Below are 23,127 nucleotides of genomic sequence, written 5' to 3'. Positions count from 1 at the left end.
TTACATCACCACTGTCTAGAAAAGTCCTAGACACATACTAGGTACTCCATAAACAATTACAGAATGAGTGTCCAGCATCCCGCCACCATACTGTGAATTACCTGCAGTCAAGTCCTCAGCCTTACACATCCCTGAACTCCTTCACTTAAGCATATGTGAAGGGGTTACACATAATGCATCGTATATAGTCAGAAAAGTGTTTGCTGATGATGGTCAGTGCTTTTATATATTGATTAAATGATGTAAAGTAGCGGAAGCACCCAAGCACAGTGCTTGGCACAGAGTAAGAACTAGGTAACTGATATGTAATTTTACATTATCCACGTAATTAGTAATATTTTTTCAGGGTCCTGCCATCCCAATGTAATGTATTCAGGACTCTAAAAGTCCATCGGTATCCAACCATTGTGTCAATAATAATGGCAAGGGAGTCAAAAACAAGGAAGATGGAAGGGAAGTGAATTTAAGTTTTTTTAAACTTTCAATTCTTTTTAGAAGTATATCACATTCCTAGGATATATAAGATGTTATTAAATAAATAGTTTGTTTCAACAAATATTCATAGAGAGCTACTCTGTGCCAGGCATTGTGTTAACTAGTGCTTATTTTTTTAAAAATCGAACACGATACAGTCCCTGCATTGAGAAGCTTGTAATCTTGCATGATAATAAACAAATGTATAGATTATTTCAAGAGAAATAAATAAAAAGTGATATGCGAGCAGCAAGCACAATCAGTCTTAAACTGTGGGGATTTTCTGGAGGATATATAGTCAGATTATTTTCACTAAAATAGCATGTGTTGGGTGTGTTTCAATAAGACATTTTCTATAATAAAAAGCCCAGTTATTACTCTGCTATAACATTAAGACAGGAGTAAGAGAAGTAAACAGACTTTTGGAGTTCACCATTTGTATTTATTTCTAAATTCTTCACAAAACTTGCACAGCTGCTCTACTACTCTGTATTGATATGAGCGATCTTTATTTTTAACTTGTCCTACCTCTAGCGTTCCTGCACTGAAATTCAGTAAATGCAGCAGAAGCCAGTACCTGCAATACCTGAAGGACCATAAGCCAACGTGCATGTTCAATATTCCACTTTCTGATAAGCTAAATGATTTCCCATATTGTGGAAACAAGATGCTGGATGAGGGAGAAGAGTGTGATTGTGGCCCTGTTGAGGTATTTGCAAATGATGTTGTCTTTAAATTACAAAGTTTACGCTCAGCTGTAACCTAGAAGCGATATAGCTATTACTCAACCACAGTATTCCTTGTAAAGCTTTAAAAACTATGCTTTCTTTTTTCTCATTGGAAAACAAGCTGTTGGAGCAGCCTCTTGCAAGGCTTCTTACCAAGTCTTGAATCACGTGTAATGATCTTGCTGGCGGTTCGCAGTATCGCATTTGCCTGGTTTATATGTTAATTGGCTCTTCTTGTGAGAAAAGCCCATTGGTGTCATTAAATCTGCTCTCTCATGTGCAGTAGGAATCTGTTCTACAGAATCCTTCACAGTCAATCAATTGAGTTTATTTCAGGGCCTTATAAGGCTAGACTATATCCTAGTTGGACAGTTCATGTTAGTAGAAAACTCAGTCTTAGTAGAGCAGAAACCTTCTAGACTTTCACATATTTATTGCAGTCTTGGTCTCTGGAACATTTAGAGTAAACATTTGAAGCAAATTTTAAAGTAATTCTTAATCTGCTTTTCTCCAACATAGAAGCTATTTCAAGAGCTCATCATATAGGTATGAGTCCTAGACAACTACATCTCAAATCATCAAGTGTATATAAATCACTTGGGGATGTTGTTAAAATATGGATTCTGATTCAGTAGGTCTGAGTTGGGGCTGAGATCCTTCATTCCTACCAACCTGCAAGGTTATGCTGATGCTGCTGGTCCAAGGACCACATTTTTGAGTATCTACGCTCTAGACACTGCACAATTCAAAAGAAGTCTAATAAGATGGCAATTAAGAGACTCCATGATCAGAGTGGGGACAGTGCCACGTCCAGAGATTACAACATCTAGTCTTCAAATGTCTCAGATTAAATGTGAGAAGAGGCTCTTAACTTTGGAAATTGGTGTTTTTTGCCCATGCACATTCTTTGGAATGGTTCTACAGTTTTATTCTAACACATGAAGTACCTCGTATGACAGGATGCAGACAATTTTTTTGCATTGTTAATTTTGTTTGAGCAGATAGGGCCTAAGTGTCCATTCTGCTATTATTATTTAATAATGCGTTAAAAAGCCAAAGGCCAATCTGAAATAGTTGGCACCTTGAGAAAAATGTAAAATCAGATCTTCAGAAGTTGTATTATTTCACATCAAACCTTTAGTATAGAGAAGCGGCAGGACCCTTCCAGAGAACAGAGTCTTCAGGAGAACAGAAGGTCACAAACTTTGGACTTCGTATGCTGCCAGTGGGGATTCATTAGCTGTGGAGTACTGAACAGCCATACAGGAAGGAAACAAAGTAAAAGTCCCAAACACCAATTGCAAGCAATAGGCTTTATATATATATCATAGCCAAGGATCATGCATTTGTGTTTAACTCTGAAAGACAGGAAATTCTAAATTATACAGAAGCTCAACTAATTAATTCTGCCAACAGAAGCCAAACTATGAACCGATTTCTGATCTTTAATTTTTGATTACTGCCAGGAGTGCACTAATCCTTGCTGTGATGCAGACAAATGCTTGTTGAAGCCAGGATTTAGTTGTGCAGAAGGAGAATGCTGTGAATCTTGTCAGGTAAGATCCTTTGCTAGGACTGGATTTCTCTGTTTTCAGTTTATTAAGTGTACTTATGACCAAAGAGTTGTCAGATCACTGAATGACCAGTCACTAATCCCAGACTGGGGCTAGGCTTTCTCACATCCAGTAGAGCCTCTTCTGAGATGCTCTGACATCTAAGCACTGGGCAGTGCTATGGTCTGGGGAGTGGAGTAGTGGGTAAGCAGTGGTTGGTCTTTTAGGAGTAGAGTTATATGACTAACATTCTTTTTGCTCCTTTGTAAACCATTACCAGCATATTAACCTCAGCTGGGGGTAGGGGGGAACTGGCATCCCAACAACAGGGAACTGAAAGGGAAAAGGATTATACTGGAATTAGAAAGTGATAGTGACTAGTATATGGAGGTATAGTCCTAGGAAAGACAACCAGAAGCCCAAATGACTTTGTCCAAGGGTTTATTGACACTTCTTTCACCCCACACCCTAGATTGTGAACTCACGAAGGAAAGGAAGCATGTCTTATTCATTTTCAGAATCCAGCACAATTAAATGCATATTGAATGGCTGAATAAGAGACTATTTCCATGCAGTTCCCTTGAGCAATGAAAGCCAGGGTATTTTTCTAGTTTTTATAGAGAGATCTCATTTCTTGGGGGTAGAGATCCCTCATTATAGATAGACAGGGGTTCCAAGTTGTATAAAGGGGTGGGAGGAAAGGGATGTACTGGAGCAAGGGATGAAGAAGACAAGACAAACAGAGCACTTGTCCGTTTCTCCATTTTATGTCCATTCCAATGCTGTCCGATGCTCTTCCAATACCAAATTTCAAAAATACCGTCTTGTCATTCCTAAAATTACATAAAAGCCAAGGCATTTACAAGTGATAATAGTTCTCAGTAGAATGGAGAGGGAAGTCATGATCCATCCTTAAAACCTTTTTTAGGTAAATTAAATGGGTGGCCCTTCCTCCTACTTGCTGAATCTTGCCTAGCTAAATGTGTCCGGGATTCAGTCTGTTTTTCTTCAACAGATGAAAAAAGCAGGGTCTATATGCAGACCAGCAAAAGATGAATGTGATTTTCCTGAACTGTGTACTGGCCACTCTTCTGGGTGTCCTAAGGACCAATTTCAAGTAAACGGATTTCCTTGCAAGAATGAAAAAGGCTACTGCTTCATGGGGAAATGTCCCACGCGGGATGATCAGTGCTCTGAATTGTTTGATGATGGTGAGAGACAATTACAGTGAATGACGATAAAGATAATAGCCATTATGTCTACGTCATTGTCCTGTATGAATTTGGGGGCAAGACTGAAGATAATGCCATTTGTTACATTCTTCCAAAATATTACCTAGCATCTCTCTGGATATTCTCTTTAATATTAAGTGATATTACCTCTAATATTCATTGATTAGCTCAGTATGTGGGTTAAGGTATCTTTGCTACTTTTTTACATCCATTCTCCTTCCTAAAATATCCTTCTGAGGCAATGGGATAGTTTTTTAATTATTTATTTCTCCTATCGTGCTTCACCACTACATGATACTGAAATTTCAATTGTGTTAGAAAAGTATTTTATGATTCATAATATTTATGCTTTCATTGGTTTACTTTTATCATACCATTTTGGATCCCAGAGTCAAAAGACAGTCCTGATATCTGCTACACGATGAATAAAAAAGGAAATAAATTTGGATACTGCAAAAACAAGGAAAATGGATTAATACCCTGTGAAGAGAAGTAAGTGCCTTGTAAAGAAAAGTAAGTGCTCTCTAAGAGTGTTTTGCAAAATCAAAACAGCTCTTATTCTGACAGCTGCTAACCTCTTTTTACTGAGGAGATAGGAAGAGAGAGAGCATACGTCCCTGGCAGTGTTAACTGGCATTCATGCACTGTATGTATTAGCTGGAGGTCATGGAATATACAGAGGAAAGAAGGAAAAGATTTAAGATTCTTAGGAAAGAAAGGGAGAAAAAGAAGCTGCAAAAAGAAAAAAAGGCGCAAATAGGAGGATAGGATAAATAAGTAGAAAAGGTGAAAAAAGGAAGACAGGAGGAAAGAAGTGAAGCCAAAAAAAAAAAAAAGAAAAGTAGAAGTTGAAATTGGGAGAATGGGAGAATTGGAAGTTAGATCTGATCTTACAAAGCATGAGCTGAGACATACTCCCAGACTTGTTACTGACATTTGGCAAGGTTTTTGTGTGTCAAAAAACAGGATTGGAATTCAAAACAACAACAAAAACCTATGGTCAAGTTCAACTTTGCTACTAAATATATTAGGTGAAAATGGGCAGTCACCTAACTTTCTTACATCCAATTGCTGTCTAATCCATAAAATGGGGGTTATAGTAATAGTAATCTCATAGGTTTGTTGTGAGAATCAACTGATGTGTTCTATACAAGAAAGAATATGAAAGAAATCTTACTGTCCTGATTAAAGTTTTGCTAATTTGTACTACTAATAAGAAATATTCTTCTGTAAACTTGACCTAATATTGATTTGTGAGAATCACAGAGATATCATAAAGTAATATGATCATTTTACATTTTGTCTACTCATCTCAGTGCCCGAGGTCAGGATTTCGATGGTCCAACAGTTTACCCTGACTCTCCTGACCCCTCTGCAGCCTCCTGACAAGACTGGGAGTAGAAAAAGTGACCAGGCCACTTCACTGGCAGCCTAGTCTCTCAAGTTCTATTTCTGGTTCCGAGTCTGAGAATACTCTTCTTTTCCTTCAGAGATATCAAATGCGGCAAGATATACTGCACTGGAGGGAAGCACTCATCTCTCCTTGGAGAAGAAAAGATCTATCACCTTAGAAAAGCTCCAAAGCAGAATGTCACCGCTGAATGCAAAACCTTTTTTTTATATCACAATTCTAAAGATTTTGGCCTCGTTGCTCCTGGAACAAAATGTGGAGATGAAATGGTAAGATGAAAAACCCTTCATTTTATTAAAACTTTTTGGTTCAACCACTTTAAAACATCATTGGATCCCATAATTGGTTCCATAAGGCCTATATATGGGAAAGCAGAAAAAAATTGACAATGTTTTTTTTATTGAGCAGAGTAGCGATAACACTTTAATACATATTCATTTTGCCTAATCTTTGTTATACAAAATGATATGTAAATGTTATAAATGTGCTTAATTGTTATTTTACCATAGACATCTAATGAAATTATAGGCACAATTTTTCAAATTAATTTGACTATGAAGTACCTATACATGCTTCATTTATTTTTCATTCAGCCATATTTACTGGGCACATATTATGGTGCCAGTAACTGTGCTCAACACAGACGATGTAAAGATGAGTGCTCTTGAAAATTTCATGGATTAAATTAAATATATCATTACAATCCAACATAAGTGTTTTTATAGTGGTGTGACCAATGTGCATTTGAGTCCAAAGCAGAAAGTAACTGACTTTATTATAGAACATGGAATGGCACCGTATGATGCCATTAAATGAGTGTTTCATTCAGCTTTGACTTATTGAACAACATTTCTCAACACACAGAAAATTGAGAAGAGACCGTTTAGAAAGAAATACTTCCACAAGATGCAAAGGTACAAAGGATATGGCATAGTCAGTTAACTGACAATTTTAGTGTGACTGAAGCTTTGGGTGAAATGGCCAAAAAATGAAGTTGAACAGGTAGAATGAGGCCAGATTGGAAAGAGTTTATCATTTCAAGATAAAAACTTGAGAATGTGTACTAAAAACAATAGCCAGCTCATCAAAGTTTATAAACACAAGAATATATGGAAAACATATATTTTATTAAAAATTTAGCTATTTTGAAATTGAATCATTTCTGTCTGTGGATGTGGCTTCCTCTCTTTCTCTATGCCACCACTCACAAATATTACTGTCATTCATATAATGTGATAGAGAAATAAATTGGAAAAGAAAAGTTGAGAATGTAAAAACAGAAATTAGAATTTAATAATTTAACAGAGACCTATATTTCAAGTCCATATACTTAACTATGCAGTTTCTCATTAAAATGACTAAATAAATATCACAATGGTGAGGAACCTCTATTTGTGAAAATTTAGGTATGTATCTAATCAGATGCTAGAAAGTTCAAGGACTTTCAATAAGATAGAGTGTATGAGGCATCAGGTTGAAGAAAATACCAAACAATTTTCTATTCACTTCAGTAAGGAAAATCAGCCAGAGGTACAAAGCAAAAGTATGACATCCCCTCCAGAGATCCCTATTAAGAGTGGCAGGGACTGAACAAAGGGGTTGATAGGGGAGTAGTTGTTAAGGAACACATCTTGATCTTATAAGTACATTGTGACCATGTGCCACCACATAGAGTGCCTATTCTTTCAAGAGAAGTCTTAGTACAGAAGCATCAATCACAATGGTGCCAATTATTGAATCAATTCATAATGAGGAAATTCACACATAGCAAACGACAGTCTACAGGGTATCACAAAGACACTAGTTACAGAATTTTTCATTTAATTTTTTACAATGAGATACTACTTTTAGACATGAGGAACTTAAAATGCATAAAAAGCATTCTAGTTTCTCTTAGTAGTTATTCTATCTGGGTAAATTTTAATTTGGCATAGGAAAAGAAGGCAAACATATTTCATTCCTCTGGGTGCCCTTTTTCTTAGTTATTCTACAAAACATGCAACACAGACAAGAAAAAGAAAAGAAAAGAAAAAGAAAGAAAAGAGAAAGGAAGAGAGGAGAAGGACGCTAAAGTAGAGAGGGAAGAGGAGTAGAGGAGAGGAGGGAAGGTACGGAGGAAATTAGTTAATCCATTCTCTGGCGCAGAGGAATTGCTGCAAAACTGTCTCTGTAGTTATCTCTTTAAAACATACAAAATGGCAAAATCAAAATATGAAACCCCTCAATATTTCCCTTTAGTTGAGCCTGAAATACTTGAAGAGAGACCTACACGGGTTTTAAAACGATGTCTCCTAGTGTTTAATCCTGTATATAGAAAATCCATTCTATAAGGATAAGCAAAGAGGGTAAACAAAAACAGACATAAAAGAACTCAACAGCAGGGCCAACCCAGTGGTGTAGTGGTTAAGCTCAGCATGCTTCACTTCAGTGGCCCAGGTTTGTGGGTTCGGATCCCTGGTGTGGGCCTACACCACTCATCAAGCCATGTTGTGGAGTCATCCCACATACAAAATAGAGAAATATGGGCACAGATGTTAGCTCAGGGCCAGTCTTCCTAACCAAAAAAAAAAAAAAAAAAAAAAGAACTCAACAATGTGAACAAAGGAGACCAATCTGAGGAATCATAGATGATAGTGCCCTATGAAACATATATACATTAAAAAAGAGGAACATCCTTTAGAAAAAAGTTAAATTTATATTTTAATAATATTTAAAAAGATTGTTTCTGTAAAAAAATGACATAATTTGAAAACAAGAAGCACTGTCTTCAAAGCACAAAATAAATCATGATTGCTGGCTTATATGTAATTAGGGCAGTAAATCATGGAATAGATACTATAAAAAATAACAAATTAGAAGCTAAACTTCTTAACACAGAAGATAAAGGAATTTTTTAAAAATAGAAGAAAGTGAATAAAATCTGAAAAAATAGCCCTAAGAAATCTGATACAGGTTTAATAGGAATTCTACATAAAGAAAATAGAATAGAGGTAAAAATATAGTTAAAGAAATAATAACAAAAAATGTCCCTGAGCTGAGGGATGTATACAACAAAAACAGTACCAGGAAAAATTCATAGAAAGAGATGAGCATTTGGATTTACCTTCACACCATGAAGTCAACAATAAAGATAATGTTCTGTAAGCACAAAAGGCAAGTATCATCTTTCAACAGGAAAATTATCAGGTTATTATCATATTTACCTCCAACAAGAAATACTAGAAGATAATGGAGCAAAATCTAGAGAGCTTTAGAGAACAGAAGTATTGGGACCTTAAAACCATACATACAGCCAAGTTATTATTCAGACATTAAATCAATAGAATGACACCCTCATATACCTTATGACTAAGAAAATACACAGTAAACTAGATAGCATTTATTTTCTGGAGAGAAAAATAGTCAAGAAAGTACTCCAGCAAACTGGGAAATGAATTTAAATTAAAAAGTTAAAATGAGAAGATAGGATATTAAAGAAATACTTGAAGCAACAAAATCTATAATACTTTAGAGTAAATTCCAGTTTTTTATTACTAATATATTTATTATGAGAATTTAAAAAAAATCTTGATTAGTGAATAATAGCAATTTTTACAAATCTAAAAATCTCAATTTCCTCAAACAAAAAGGATGGAGAAGAAGAAGAAAGAAGTAAAAATGTGACAAATGTTTTATCTTACAGAAGGAAGAGTTAATGCTTATTTGGTCTTGAAAATAATGGAATGATTTAGATTCAAATATTTTAATGTAAACTGAATCAATGTTTAGAAAATAAAACATATAGCTTTCAAATTAAAAAATATAATTGTGGAAAAAAGTGATAAATATAAAAAAGGTAACTTAAAATGTCTAACATTATAAATCATATAATAAGATGAAAGAAGTAGGATTAAACATATCACAACAAATATGGATTAAAATTTCCCTATTTCAAATTTTAAAATAATCTATGAATTCATGGCAAAAAAGAATTTCCAGGGAGTGACATCAGCAAGGTGGTGGAATAGGAGGTCCCCTACTCATATTTCCCACAGCCACAATAATTTGACAGCCAAATATGGAAAAATTACCTTTGTAGGATCTTTGAAATCCAGGCAGGATCTTGCAAAACCCAGGTGGAGCCCACGACCAAAGAGGCCCAATTTGAGAAAGTAGCCCCATGCCTCAATGGCAGGCTTATTGATCATAGTCCTGGATGCATACCCAGAAATAGCCCTCTTCCCTTGTTGACTTGGTTAGAGCCCCATTTGACCTTGGTCCTGCCACCAAAACATCTGCTGGGCCACCCATCGGAAGACACACCCATCCATACCCCTGGAGGCAGACCTTCAGGTCTTGGTGCAACTGTGAATCTTGAAGTGGTTCTGTAACTCAGTTCCAGTCCTTCCCAAGCACAGTCCTGGAGCAGTCCTGCCTGCCCAGGGAATCACCAGGATACACACCTGTGCATGCTCCCAGAGGTAGGCCTGCTGATCTTGGTCCTGGCAGTGAACATGAAGTAGTTGCAGCCCTGCTAAGCCAGTGTATATGGTCAGTTCTGCCCACCTAGAGACCTTCCCAGTGACCCAGCAGGAGCCCTTCCAAGGATCTAACAAGAGAATACCCATCCAGGCACCTTATAACAAGTCTGCCATCTGTGGACTCAACTGCAGACCCTGTAGTAGACCCTTGTTACAGTACCAGTTCACTTGGCCAATGTCCTGGAGGCAGTCCTGTCCACCCAGGGCTCAGGCAGAATCCATGTCTGCTCAAGCCCTTAGTCAGATGTCAGCAAACCACAGACCAGATAGCAGTCACATAACCTGGGTCCAGTCCCACTTCAACTGCAATCCTGGAGGCAATTCAATCAGCCTGAGGATCCAACAGGAGGCTTTTACTTGACAAAACAGTCTGTAAAAGCTGGAAGAGATGTCTGCTCCTTGAAATGCACAGACAACAACACAAGGCTACACGGATCATGAATATTCAACAAACATGATACCAACAAAGGAAACTAATAAAGCTCCGTCAACTGACCCCAAAGAAATGGAGATCTAAGATTTGACTGAAAAAGAATGTAAAATAATTACCTTAAAGGAGCACAATAGGATGGAAAAAAACACAGACAGATGATTAAATGAAATCAGGAAAGCAATGCATGAACAAAATAAGTTTAATAAAGAAATAGAAATCATAAAAAGGAACCAAACAGAAATTCTGGAGCTAAAAAAATACAATAACAGAAATGAGAAATTCAATAGAAAGCTTTGACAGTAGACTAGATCATTCATAAGAAAGAATCAGCAAACTTGAAGACAAGTCATTTGAAATTGGCCAGTTGGAGGAACAAAAGAAAAAAGAATGAAAAATAGTGAAGAAAGCACATGAGACCTTTGGGACATCAACAAGAAAATGAATATAAGCATTATGGGAGTCTCAGAAGGAGAAAAGAGAGAGAAAGAGACATAAAACTTACTTATATAAATAATGGCTGAAAATTTGCCAAATATTGGGAGAGATATGGACATTCAGATTCATAAAGCTTAAGGACTCCAAGCAAGACCAACTCAAAAAAGATTATCCTGAGACACATTATAACCAAATTGTCAAAGATCAAAGACAAAGAGAGAATTTTGAAAGCAGCAAGAGAAAAGCAACTCATCACATACAAGGGAATGCCCATAAGACTTTCAACAAATTTCTCAGCAGAAGTCTTGCAGGCCAGGACAGACTGGGATGATATATTCAAAGTGCTAAAAAAAACCTGCTAAAAAAGAATACCCTACCCAGGAAAACTATCCTTCATAAATGAAGGAGAGTTAAAGATAGTCTCAAACAAAACCTGAGGGAGTTCCACCACTAGGCTTACAAGAAGTGCTAAAAGGGGTTCTTTAAACTGAAATGAAAGGACACTAAGTAACAACACGAAAACATTTGTAGTATAATTCTCACTGGTAAAGGTAAGTATAAAGTCAAATTCAGAATGCTCTAATACTGTAATGGTTATATGTAAATCAATTTTAACTCTAATATAAAAGTTAAAAGACAAGAATATTAGAAATACTACAGCTACAATGATTTGGTAATGGATACACAATATAAAGAGATGTAAAGTGTGACATCAACAGCATGAAATATGGGGTGCCAGGGAGAAGTAAAAGTGTAGAGCATTTGTATGTAATTGAGAGTAAGTTGTTCTCAGCTTAAAATAGACTGTTATATTAGTCTATTTTACTTCTATGTATAATATATTTTATGTAAGCCTTATGGTAACCCAGAGGAAACATAAAACTAGTACATACACAAAAGATTAAGAGAAAAGAATCAAAGTATACCATTACAAAAAATCAACAAATGACAAAGGAAGACAGCAAGAGAGGAAAAAAAGAACAAAGAAATTACTAAACAGTCAGAGAACAACAAAATGACAATATTAAATCCTTAGCTATCGATAATTACATTAAATTTAAATGGATTAACTTATTTAAGCAAAAGACACAGAGTGGCTGATGGGTTAAAAAAAAAAAAAAGGAGATACAACAGTATGCTGCCTACAAGAGACGTGTTATTTTTAAGGACACAGATAGGCTGAAAGTGACAGGATGAAAAAGATATTGCATGCAAAAGATAACCATAAGAGAACAGGGGCGGCTATCAGAAAAAATATACTTTCAATCATAATCTGTCACAAGAAACAAAGAAGATCACTATATGATGATAAAGGGGTCAATTCGTCAAGAGGATATAACAATTGTAAATATATGTACCCAACATTGGAGGACCTAAATATATAAAGCAATTATCAACCAAACAGAAGGGAGAAATACAACAATACAATAATAGTATGGATCTTTAATACTCCACTTTCAACAATGGATAAATCATCTAACAAGAAAATCAAAAAGGAACCAGAAGACTTGAATAACCATATAGATCAAATGGACCTAAAATATGTATACGGAATATTCCATCCAATAGCAGCAGAATCACATGTTTTCTCAATTGCACTTGGAATATTCTCCAAGATAGATCATATTTTGGGCTACAAAACATCTCTTAACAAATTTAAGAAGACCAAATAATATCAAATATCTTTTCTGACCTCGATAGTATGAAATAGAAATCAGTAACCAGAGGAAAATTGGAAAATTCACAAATATTGGAAATTGAACAATACACTCTTGAACAACCAGTGAGTGAAGAATAAATCAAAACAACAGTCAAAAAGTATCTTGGACAAAAGAAAATGGAAACACAACATAATAAAACTTATGGAATGAAGCAAAACCAGTTCAAAGAGGGAAGTATTTAGCAATAAAGCCTACATTAAGAAAGAATAAAGATCTCAAATAAACAACTTAACTTTACTCTTCAAGAAACCAGAAAAAAACAAAAAAAACAAAACTAAGCCCAAAATTAGCAGAAGGAAGGAAATAACAAAGATTTATAGAGCAGAAATAAATGAAATAGAGATAAGAAAGACAATAGAAAATAGCAACAAAACTAAGGATTTGGTTTTTTAAAAGATAAACAAAATTGACAGAACTTTAAGTAGACTGATCAAGAAAAGAAGAGAGTGGACTCAAATAATAAAATTATAAATGAAAGAAGAGATATTACAACTGATATCACAGAAATACAAAGGATCATAAGAAAATACTATGAAAAATTATACAGCAACAAGTTGAATACTTAGAAGAAATGGATAAATTCTGAGAAACATACAATTTACCAAGACTAAATAGAATATCTGAACAGACCAGTAATGAGTAGGGAGATTGAATCAATAATCGATAATCTCCCAAAAAAGAAAAGCCCAGGATCAGACGGCTTCACAGGTGAATTCTACCAAACATTTAAAAAAGAATTAATGCCATTCCTTCTCAAACTCTTTTAAAAAATTGAAGAAGGGGGAACACTTCCAAACTCATTTTATGTGGCCAGCATTATCCTCAGATCAAAGCCAGATAAGGAAACTATAAGAAAAGAAAATTGTAGGCCAATATACCTGACGAACATAGAGGCAAAAATTCTCAAGAAAATACTAGCAAACTAAATTCAAAGCACATTAAAAGGATTATACACCATGATCAAGTGGGATTTATCCATGGGATGCAAGGATCATTAGACATACACAAATCAATAAATGTGATATAGCACATTAAGTGTATGAAATACAAAAATCATACAATCGTCTGAAGAGATGCAGAAAAACTATTTGGCAAAATTTAATATCCTTTCTTGATAAAAAAATTCTCAACAAATTAGATATAGAAGCAATGTACTTCAACATAATAAAGGCCATATATGACAAACCCACAGTTAACGTATTCAGTGGTGAAAAGCTGAAAGCTTTTCCTCTAAGATCAGGAACAAGAAAAGAGTACCCACTGTCACACTTCATTCAACATAGTACTGGAAGTCCTAATCAGAGCAATTAGGCAACAAAAAGAAATAAAAGGCATCAAGCTTGGAAAGGAAGTGGTTAAATTATCTCTGTTTGCAGATGATATGATCTTATATATAGAAAACCCTAAAGATTCCATCAAAAAACTGTTAGGACTAATAAATGAACTCAATAAAGTTGCAGGATAGAAAATCAACACACAAAAATCAGCTGCGTTTCTATAGGCTAAAAACAAACTATCTGAAAAAGAAATTAAGAAAACAATCCCACTTACAATAGCATCAGAAACAATAAAATACTTAGGAATATTTTTAACTAACAGGTGAATGATCCATACACTGAAAACTATGACTTTGAAGAAAGAAATTGAAGAAGACACAAATAAATTAAAAGATATCCTGTGTTCATGAATTGGAAGAATTAATATTGTTTTAATGTCCATACTACGCAGAGCAATCTACAGATTCAGTGCAATTTCTATCAAAATCCCAATGGTTTCTTTACAGAAATAGAAAAACAATCCTAAAATTCGTAAGGAACCACAAAAGACCCCGAATAGCCAAAGCTATCTTGAGCAAAAAAGAACAAAGCTAGAGGCATCACACATCCCTATTTCAAACTATGTTACAAAGCTATAGTAATTAAAACAGTATGATACTGGCATAAAAACAGACATATAGACCAATGGAACAGAATAGAAAGCCCAGAAATAAATCCATTCATAAGAGTGAACTAATCTTTTACAAGGGCATCAAGAATGTACAATGGGGAAAGGTTAGTCTCTTCAATAAATGACATTGGGAATACTGGATATCCACATGGAAAAGAATGACATTGGACCCTTATCTTACACCATGGATGAAAATTAACTTGAAATGGATTAAAGATTTAAATGTAGGGTATGAAACAGTAAAACACTTAGAAAAAAAAACAAGGGAAAAACTCATTGACGTTGGTCTTGGCAATAATTTTTTGTATGTGACACCAAAAGCAAAGGCAAAAAAGAAAAATAAATAAGTGAGACTATGTCAAAGTAAAACATTTCTTCACAGCAAAGGAATCAATCAACAAAATGAAACGGCAATGGGAAAAAATATTTGCAAACCATATATGTGATAAAGGATTAACATATAAAAATTATAAGTAACTCATACAACTCAATAGCAAAAAACCACATAATACAATTTAAAATGGGCAAAGGACCTGAATAGACATTTTTCCAAAGAAGATGTATGAATGACCAACAGGTATATAAAAAGGTGCTCATTAATCCTCAGGGAAATGCAAATCAAAACCACTATGCAATATCACCTCACACCTGTTAGGATGGCTATTATCAAAAATACAAGAGATAGGTGTTGGTGAGGATGTGGAAAAAAAGGGAACCCTGCGCACTGTTGGTGAGAAAGTAAGTTGGTGCCGCCATTATAGGAACAATATGGAGGTTCCTCAAAAAATTAAAAATAGAACTACCATATGATCCATCAATCCGACTTCTGGATATACATCCAAAGGAATTGAAATCAGGATCTTGAAGAGATTTCTGCACTTCCATGTTCATTGCAGCATTATGCACAATACATATTATTATATTAGACTGGAAGCAATCTAAATGTCTTTTTTTTGTGTGTGTGGAAGATTGGCCCTCAGCTAACATCTGTTGCCAATCTTCCTCTTTTTCTTTTTTCTCCCCAAAGCCGCAGTATATAGTTGTATATCGTAGTTGTAGATTTGTAGCTCTTCTATGTGGGATGCCGCTTCAGTATGGCTTGATTAGTGGTAAGTAGGTCCACGCCCAGGATCCAAACAGGATCCAAACCAGCGAACCACAGGCCGCTGAAGTGGAACGTGTGAACTTAAGTGCTACACCACCAGGCCAGCCCCTCTAAATGTCTTTTGACAAATGAATGGATAATGAAAATGTTATATGTGTATATATGTACATATATGTGTATATATGGATATTCCATTATATCTATATAATGGCATATTATTTAGCCTTAAGAAAGAAGGAAATCCTGTCATTTGCAACAACGTGGATGAACTTGGAGGACATTTCACTTATGCTAAGCAAAATAAGCTAAACACAGAAAGATAAATACTGTATGATCTTACTTATATGTGGAATCTAAAAAAATCAAAGTCACAAAAACAGAGTGTAGAATGATGGTTGCCAGGGGATGAGTGGTGGGGAAAATGGAGAGATGTTGGTCAAAGGGTACAAACTTCCTGTTATGAGTAAGTTCTGGAGATCTAATGCAGAGCTTGTTGACTATAGTTTATAATACTAAAATGTCTACTTGAAATTTGCTAAGAGAATAGATTTTAAGTGTTCTCACCACACACAAAAAAGTAACTATTTGAGATGTGGATGTGTTACTTAGTTTGTGATAATCATTTCACAATGTTACAAGTATATCAAATCATCATGCATATACTTTAAACATACACAATTTTTCTCAATTATATCTCAATAGAGTTGAGAAAACATTTCCTAATATATGCTCTTTTTAAAGAAATAGATAAAAATAAAAATACCAGTCAAAAATTAAATAAATGGGCTAAGATAAGCCAGACAATAACCGTAAGCAACAAAAACAACAATAATTTGGTCATAAAATGTATTTAAAATAGCAAAATTTTAAACAAAAGTAATAAACATCTATCAGAAGATTGATTGATATTAACAAAACGCCCAACCAGCAACTGTGATATAACAAGCATGGATCCTTATCAAATTAAAAGAAAACTTGATATAAATAATAGAAGAAATTGTTGCAATTACAGTGGTAGAAATTTTGATAGATTAACATTTGAAGAATTAATTAGAGCATAGACATTTTAATAATTAATGAATTTGTATGTAACAATATTTGAATGCATAGTACATTATTTTCAAATATCCATCAAACATTCAACAGAAGATTCTATATGTGGTTTTTCACAATAGAAAAAAATCATGTAAATTCTAAGAGCAAGTCCTTCTAATTCACATCAGTGACTTTATTTCTAGGTGTGCAGCAGTGGTGAATGTGTGAATATTGAAAAGGTCTACAATTCAACCAATTGCTCCTCTCAGTGCAACGAAAATGCTGTAAGATTTTACTCCTTTTTAAATTAATGTCTTACCAGTCATTTAGTCACATAGGACTTCCTTCCTGAGCCTGTGTGTGTGTGAGTGTGTGTTTGTGTGAGTGTGTGTTTGTGTGTGCATGTGTGTATGGAGATTTTTAAGTCAAGTATACATTTGGGATCCATTTTTTTCATGTAACATCAATAAAATTGATCCAAAGACCCAAACCAGGTATTATATATAGAAATTTCCAGTATTGCAAGTATATGTTTTATCATTGGACTGGCAATCTAGAAACCCAGTAATTTATGTACATATGAAGTTTAAACCAAAAGTCGAAAGTTAGATCTATCATAATGTCACTTATAGTTAAATTACACCAATGCCAACATTAGCCTAAAGCTTTTGAGAAAAACAACAAAAAATTATATATATTTTTTGCTAAGTTAACACTGTTCAATACTAGCAGTACCTAGCAGCTTATGTTTACGGGTAACATCTTTCCCAAGCCCAATTAATCTATAACGCTTAGACAGAGTTATATATGTATCAGGTACTCTTTCAAATACTTTACATATATATTAAATTGTAAAAGCTTCATAACAACCTTAAAAGGTGAGTATTATTTCTATGCCCACTTTTACAGATGAAAAATGAGTCACACTGATGTTAAGGGAAAGGAAAAGCTGAGATGTAAATACAGAAAGAGTGTGTGTTCTTAGCCATTATGCAATGCTCTTTGATGAACCAAGCATTGTGCCACCACATTTTTCCCATGTTAATGTTATCTCATTATTACTAAACCTAGTTACAGTCTGCTCTTTGGTTATGATATGTCCAACTCTAGAAGGGGCTGTTCGTTTATTATCGATGTCTTCTGGAGAGTTAAGTCGAGTCATCTCGTCCGTCTGGTTTTGCACTTGTCAGAATCATTCTATTGTTCAAAGGCTGTCTTCAAGTGTGATTACTTCTTGCATTTCATTTGCTTCTTTTTTTCCAACATTGGTTTTGGTATACAGTTTAGTTAATTAATCAATAAAAAGTTTGTATGTATATATGTGTGTGTTTGATGTAGAATTAGCACTAAGCTAAGTGAGGTGCAAAACACAGCTTATGTCAGTCATTTCATAAATTTTACGATTGACTACTCTTCCAGGTGGATGGCAGTGAACTTGAGTGCCAGTGTGAGGAAGAACAGGCACTTGTGGACTGGGAAGAAACCTTAAATATTACCAGTGAGCATCCTAGAATATCATATCTTGCATATATCAAAAGTCTAGCCAGTGAGAAAACTTTTTTCTTATTTTCTAAATCAACTGTACATATATTGTGTTTCTGTATGGATTTGTGTGGTCTTTTTATTGTTTGTATATTTAAATACCCAAATTTGAATATACTACAATTGCTTTTAGAATTAATGTAACTTCTAGTTAAATTTGGATTAGGTCTTCTAAGAACTCATAGCACAACAAGGCCTTTTCTGTAGTCGGTTAACAACTGACAACCAAACTATTCCTGCTGACTGTGGTTCCCTTAAACACAATGCAATCTTGGGTGGAGAGTCAAGTGCTAACAGATGATAGTTTGTATAATATTTTAGCCTTTTACTTTATATTAAAAAATTGAGGGGAGAGGGGTTAGTTCAAGTCCTTTGAGGAAGGGAGAAGCTGGATTGTCAGAGCTCAGTTAATTGTTAACACTCCGCTGTCCTCAGTTGATGTCTTGGCTGAAGCTCATGTTTTTGATGTTGCAGATGTCTCCATCCTGGTTGTTGTGCTTGTCCTTGTTGCTATCAGTGTTGGGGTGGTCACAGTATTAATTCGCTACCAAAAATGTATTAAGTTGAAGCAAGTTCAGAGGTATGTGTGTATTTCCTATGTGTTGAAAGGGACCATTACTGAGAATATATAAGTTTTGTGGCCATAGAGGATACTTGATGGGGGAGAAGTATAAGCCTCTTACTGAATACTAAGTAAGAGTAGCAGGAAATCAAGCTTTTACATACTTTGTTCTCATCCTAATGCTTACCCTAATGGTTCCCAAACTTTGCTACACATTGGAATCACAGTGGATTTTTCAAAGAAATACTAATTTTGGCTCTTCCCTCAGATCTAATTTTTATAGGTTGTAACCTGAGTATCAGTCTTTTAAAAATCTCGTAGATTATTTAATATTCCCCATAGGCTTGTGTAAATATTCAATTTCCTTCTTGACAGTGCACCTGGAGATACACTGGGGGTGGAGAACAAAGGATACCTTGGTGATGATCCGCAGACAAGTACTGAGACAATCTTAACTGGTATTCAACCCCTACATGTAAGAAAATTTCACTTGCAATAGTCAACTAATTGATTAAAAAGTAGTTGTATATGTATTTGAGGTGGAACTAGCCCTAGGCTAAGTGAGGTGGGAGATGCAGAAGAACAGTTTAATGTGATTCCACACCAATGAAGCCTTCAGTGTACAAGTGGAGAAGGAGAGGATGGCAGGACTCAAGCAAGTCAAGACACTATTTCAGAGCAGAATATACTGATTAAATAAAATATTGATTTGTGTGCTATTGGAAAAAATTTACAAACATAAACTATATTCTGGGACATAAAACAAGTCTTAATAAATTTAAAAGAATTAAAGAAAATAAAATACAAAGTATCTAAATCTGTGGGAAACTAAAATTAGTAATTAAAAGAAAAATTCATAGCACTAGATGCTTACATTAAAAAGTAAGAAAGATATCAGATCAATGGCCTCAGCTTTCACTTTAAGAAAAAACTGGAAAAAGTAAAGCAAATGAAACTCAATGTAAGCAGAGGACAGGAAAAATAAATATCAGATTGGTCACCAATGAAATAGAAAACAGAAAAGTAACAGAGAAAATAAGTGAAAGCAAAAACTGTTTTTTAGAGAAGATTAATAAATCTTATAAACCTCCAGCCAGACTGATCAGAAAAAAGTAAGAGTCAGCACAGACTATCAGGTTTCAGAAAGGTGACATTGTAGAGGATTATACACATATTAAGTTGATAATTGGAGAATCTTATGAAAAAACATTCTTTCAATGTATTTGATAGTGTAATGAAATAGTAAACTTTTTGAAAGTGATAAATCACCAAAGCTTACCCATGAAGAAATAGATAACCTGAATAGCCCTGTATCTAGTAAAGAAATTGAATTTGTAGTAAAAACCTTTCCACAAAGAAAATATTATGCCCATATAGCTTTAGTGATAAATTCTACCAAACATTTAATGATGAAAAAATACCAATTCTATATAAACTCTTCCAAAAAATGGGAGAGAATAGATATTTCCCAACTCATTTTATGAGGACAATATTTTTCTGTTACCCACCTAGACAAAGTCATTACAACATAGAAAACTACTTGCCAATGCTTCTAGTAAACATAGGTACAAAAATTGTTATTAAATTTTAGCCAATTGAATATCACAATATATAAAAAGGATAATGTGTTGTGACCAAGTGGGGTTTATCCCAGGAATGCAAGGCAAATTTAACATTAAAAAAAATCAATCAAGCTAATTCACTGTATTATCAGACTAAAAGAGTAAAATCATATGATCATCTCAACAGATGCAGGATAAGCATTTGAAAAATATCTAATATTTATTTCCGGTAAAACTCAGTCAACTAGAAATATAAGGGAACTTCCTGAAACTGATAAAAGTATCTACCAAAAAATTGTACAGCTAACATCACATTTATAGGTAAAAGACTGACTGCTTTTTCTCTAATATCAGGAACAAAGCAATCATATCCACTCCCACCACTTCTATTAAACGTTTTACATGAGATTGTAGCCATTACAATAAGGCAAAAAAAAGAATTGGAAAGGAAAAGGTAAACTCTTTTTTTTTTTTTTTGAGGAAGATTCGCCCTGAACTACATCTGTTGCGAATCTTCCTCTATTTTGTATATGAGTCACTGCCACAGGATGGCTGATGAGTGGTATAGGTCCACATCTGGGATCCAAATCTGAAAATCCTGCTTCAGTGGAAGCACAGTACACCAAACCTAACCACTAGGCCATGGGGCCAGCCCCAGTAAACTCTTTTGATTTGCAGAAGACACAATCATCTATAGAAAAATTCTATAGTGAATAAAATGAATTTGGTAAGATTTCAAGATACAAATCAGTAGACAAAAATCTATTGTGTTTCCATATGTAAGCAATGAATAATCAAACAACCAAAATGAAATAACAAAATAGCATTTACAATAGCATCAAAAATATGAAATGCTTAGGGATAAATCTGACAAAAGATGCATAAGGCCTATATGTAGAAAACTACAAAACATTGATGAGAAAAATTAAAGAAGACCAATATAAATTCATGAAATACATGTTCCTGAATCAGAAGACTCACTATTGTTGGGTTGTCAATCCTCCTCACATTGACCTATAGATTCAAAACAATACTAATCAAAATATCAGCAAAATTTTTTGAAAAACAAATAAATGAATTTAGCAAAGTTACAGGATAAATAACAATAAACAGAAATTAATTGTATTTGTGTACTAGCAACAATGGGAAAATACAATCAAAAATATAATTTGAAATATCCCAAAAATGTGAAATATTTAGGGGTAAATATGACAAAATATTAACCAGAACCGTACATGAAAAATGGTAATACATTGCTGAGAAAAATTTTACAAGACCTAAATAAATGGAGGTCTAAATAAATGGAGGCCACATATATACAGCCAACTGATTTTTCACAAAGGTGCAAAGGAAATTCTACAGAGAAAGAACAGTTTTTTCACAAATGCTGATAGAACAACTGGACATCCATAGGTACAAAGATGAACTTTGATCCATTCCTTGAACCATAGACAAAATTAACTCAAACTACAGTAATATACATAAATAGACATATCTTTGTCTTGTAAAAAACTAAAATTAAAGATGTACAAAACTAAATTATAGTGTTGAGAAATAAATATTTGCCAGTAAAAGTATAATGACACACAAGGAAGAGGTCATTATTTTAAGTCAAGAATGTGACTACTTTGGGGGAAGGAAGAGAGTGGCAATAATGACAGGAAATTTGAAATGGCAAAGTTTTATTTCTTAACCAATGCACTGATTACAAAGATATTTACCTTAAATGGTTTATTAAGCCATCTGTTTTGTGTGTGTTTTTTTAATCTGTATTGTATTTTCCCATGAAATGATTAAAAATAAATGAAGGACAACAATACTAATTACAGGAGGGGATGTGGACAGTGAAAACTCTCATAAAATGTAGTGCGAGTGTAAATGGTACAACCAATGGGGAAAATTAGTACTGTATACTAAAACTGATAATACACATGGCCTGCAACCCAGCAATTCCTGTCATATGAATACATTCAACAGAAATGTGCACATCGGAAAACGTTTACAATAATATTCCAACAGCACTGTTTGTAAAAAGTGAAAATGATCTAAATGCCCACTAAAAGGGGTGAACAAATTGCTCTATATTCATACAGTGGAACACTTTTGCTGTTGTTAGTGCTGTCGAGTTGATTTCAACTCCTAGCGACCCTGTGCACTGCAAATTGAAATCCCACTGGGTCTTTTTGCGCCATCCTCTCACCCTCCAGCGCTGTGTCAGACAATGCTCCACTGCTACTCATAGGGTTTTCATGGCCAGTTTTTTCAGAAGTGGGTGGCCAGGTCCTTCTTCCTCGTCTGTCGTAGTCTGGAAGCTCCAGTGAAACCCGTCCACCATGAGTGACCCTGCTGTTGTTTGAAATACCTGTGGCATATCTTTCAGCATCACAGCAACACACAGCTGCCACAATATGACAACCAACAGCTGGGTGGTGTGGTTCCCTGACTGGGAAACAAACCTAGGCCCTGGCGGTGAGGGCAATGTATTTTAACCACTAGACCACCAAATGGAACGTTACAGAGAAAGAATAAGAAATGAACTACTGACATCTACAACATACTGTTGTTTGTATGTATGATCACAAACATACCGTTAAATAAGACACCAAATCCATAAGCAACTGTATGATTCAACTTATACCAAGTTCAAGAACTGAGAAAGCTAATCTATGGTATTAGAAGTCAGGGTAGCACTTACCGGAGGGGAGGGAGGATCTTCAGAGGAGGTGATAAAGTTTTATTTTTTGATCTGGGTCAGTGTTGGTTACCCAGACGTGCTCATTTGTGAAAATTCATCCATCTCTACGCTTTGTATTCGTGTATTTCTTTGTGTATATTTTACACTAAAGGAAAACATTTACTATATGATG

General features: G+C 34.7%; 1 protein-coding gene across 1 annotated transcript in view; it reads left to right on the top strand.

Moving 5' to 3' along the window:
• ADAM7 (ADAM metallopeptidase domain 7) overlaps positions 1-23,127 on the top strand; it is a 69,032-nt gene that overhangs the window by 41,454 nt on the left and 4,451 nt on the right. Inside the window, exons 12-20 of the mRNA XM_058550507.1 lie at positions 1,009-1,183; positions 2,669-2,758; positions 3,771-3,966; positions 4,377-4,479; positions 5,478-5,667; positions 16,798-16,878; positions 18,014-18,092; positions 18,611-18,716; positions 19,074-19,173. Coding sequence (XP_058406490.1) covers positions 1,009-1,183; positions 2,669-2,758; positions 3,771-3,966; positions 4,377-4,479; positions 5,478-5,667; positions 16,798-16,878; positions 18,014-18,092; positions 18,611-18,716; positions 19,074-19,173 — 1,120 coding nt within the window. The remainder of the gene's footprint in view (positions 1-1,008; positions 1,184-2,668; positions 2,759-3,770; positions 3,967-4,376; positions 4,480-5,477; positions 5,668-16,797; positions 16,879-18,013; positions 18,093-18,610; positions 18,717-19,073; positions 19,174-23,127) is intronic.

This window comes from Diceros bicornis, chromosome 11, assembly GCF_020826845.1.
Source record: "Diceros bicornis minor isolate mBicDic1 chromosome 11, mDicBic1.mat.cur, whole genome shotgun sequence".
NCBI classification, from domain to species: Eukaryota; Metazoa; Chordata; class Mammalia; order Perissodactyla; family Rhinocerotidae; genus Diceros; species Diceros bicornis.
The sequence above is the reverse complement of the archived record's forward strand: the minus strand, read 5'-3'. Positions and strand labels throughout refer to the sequence as shown.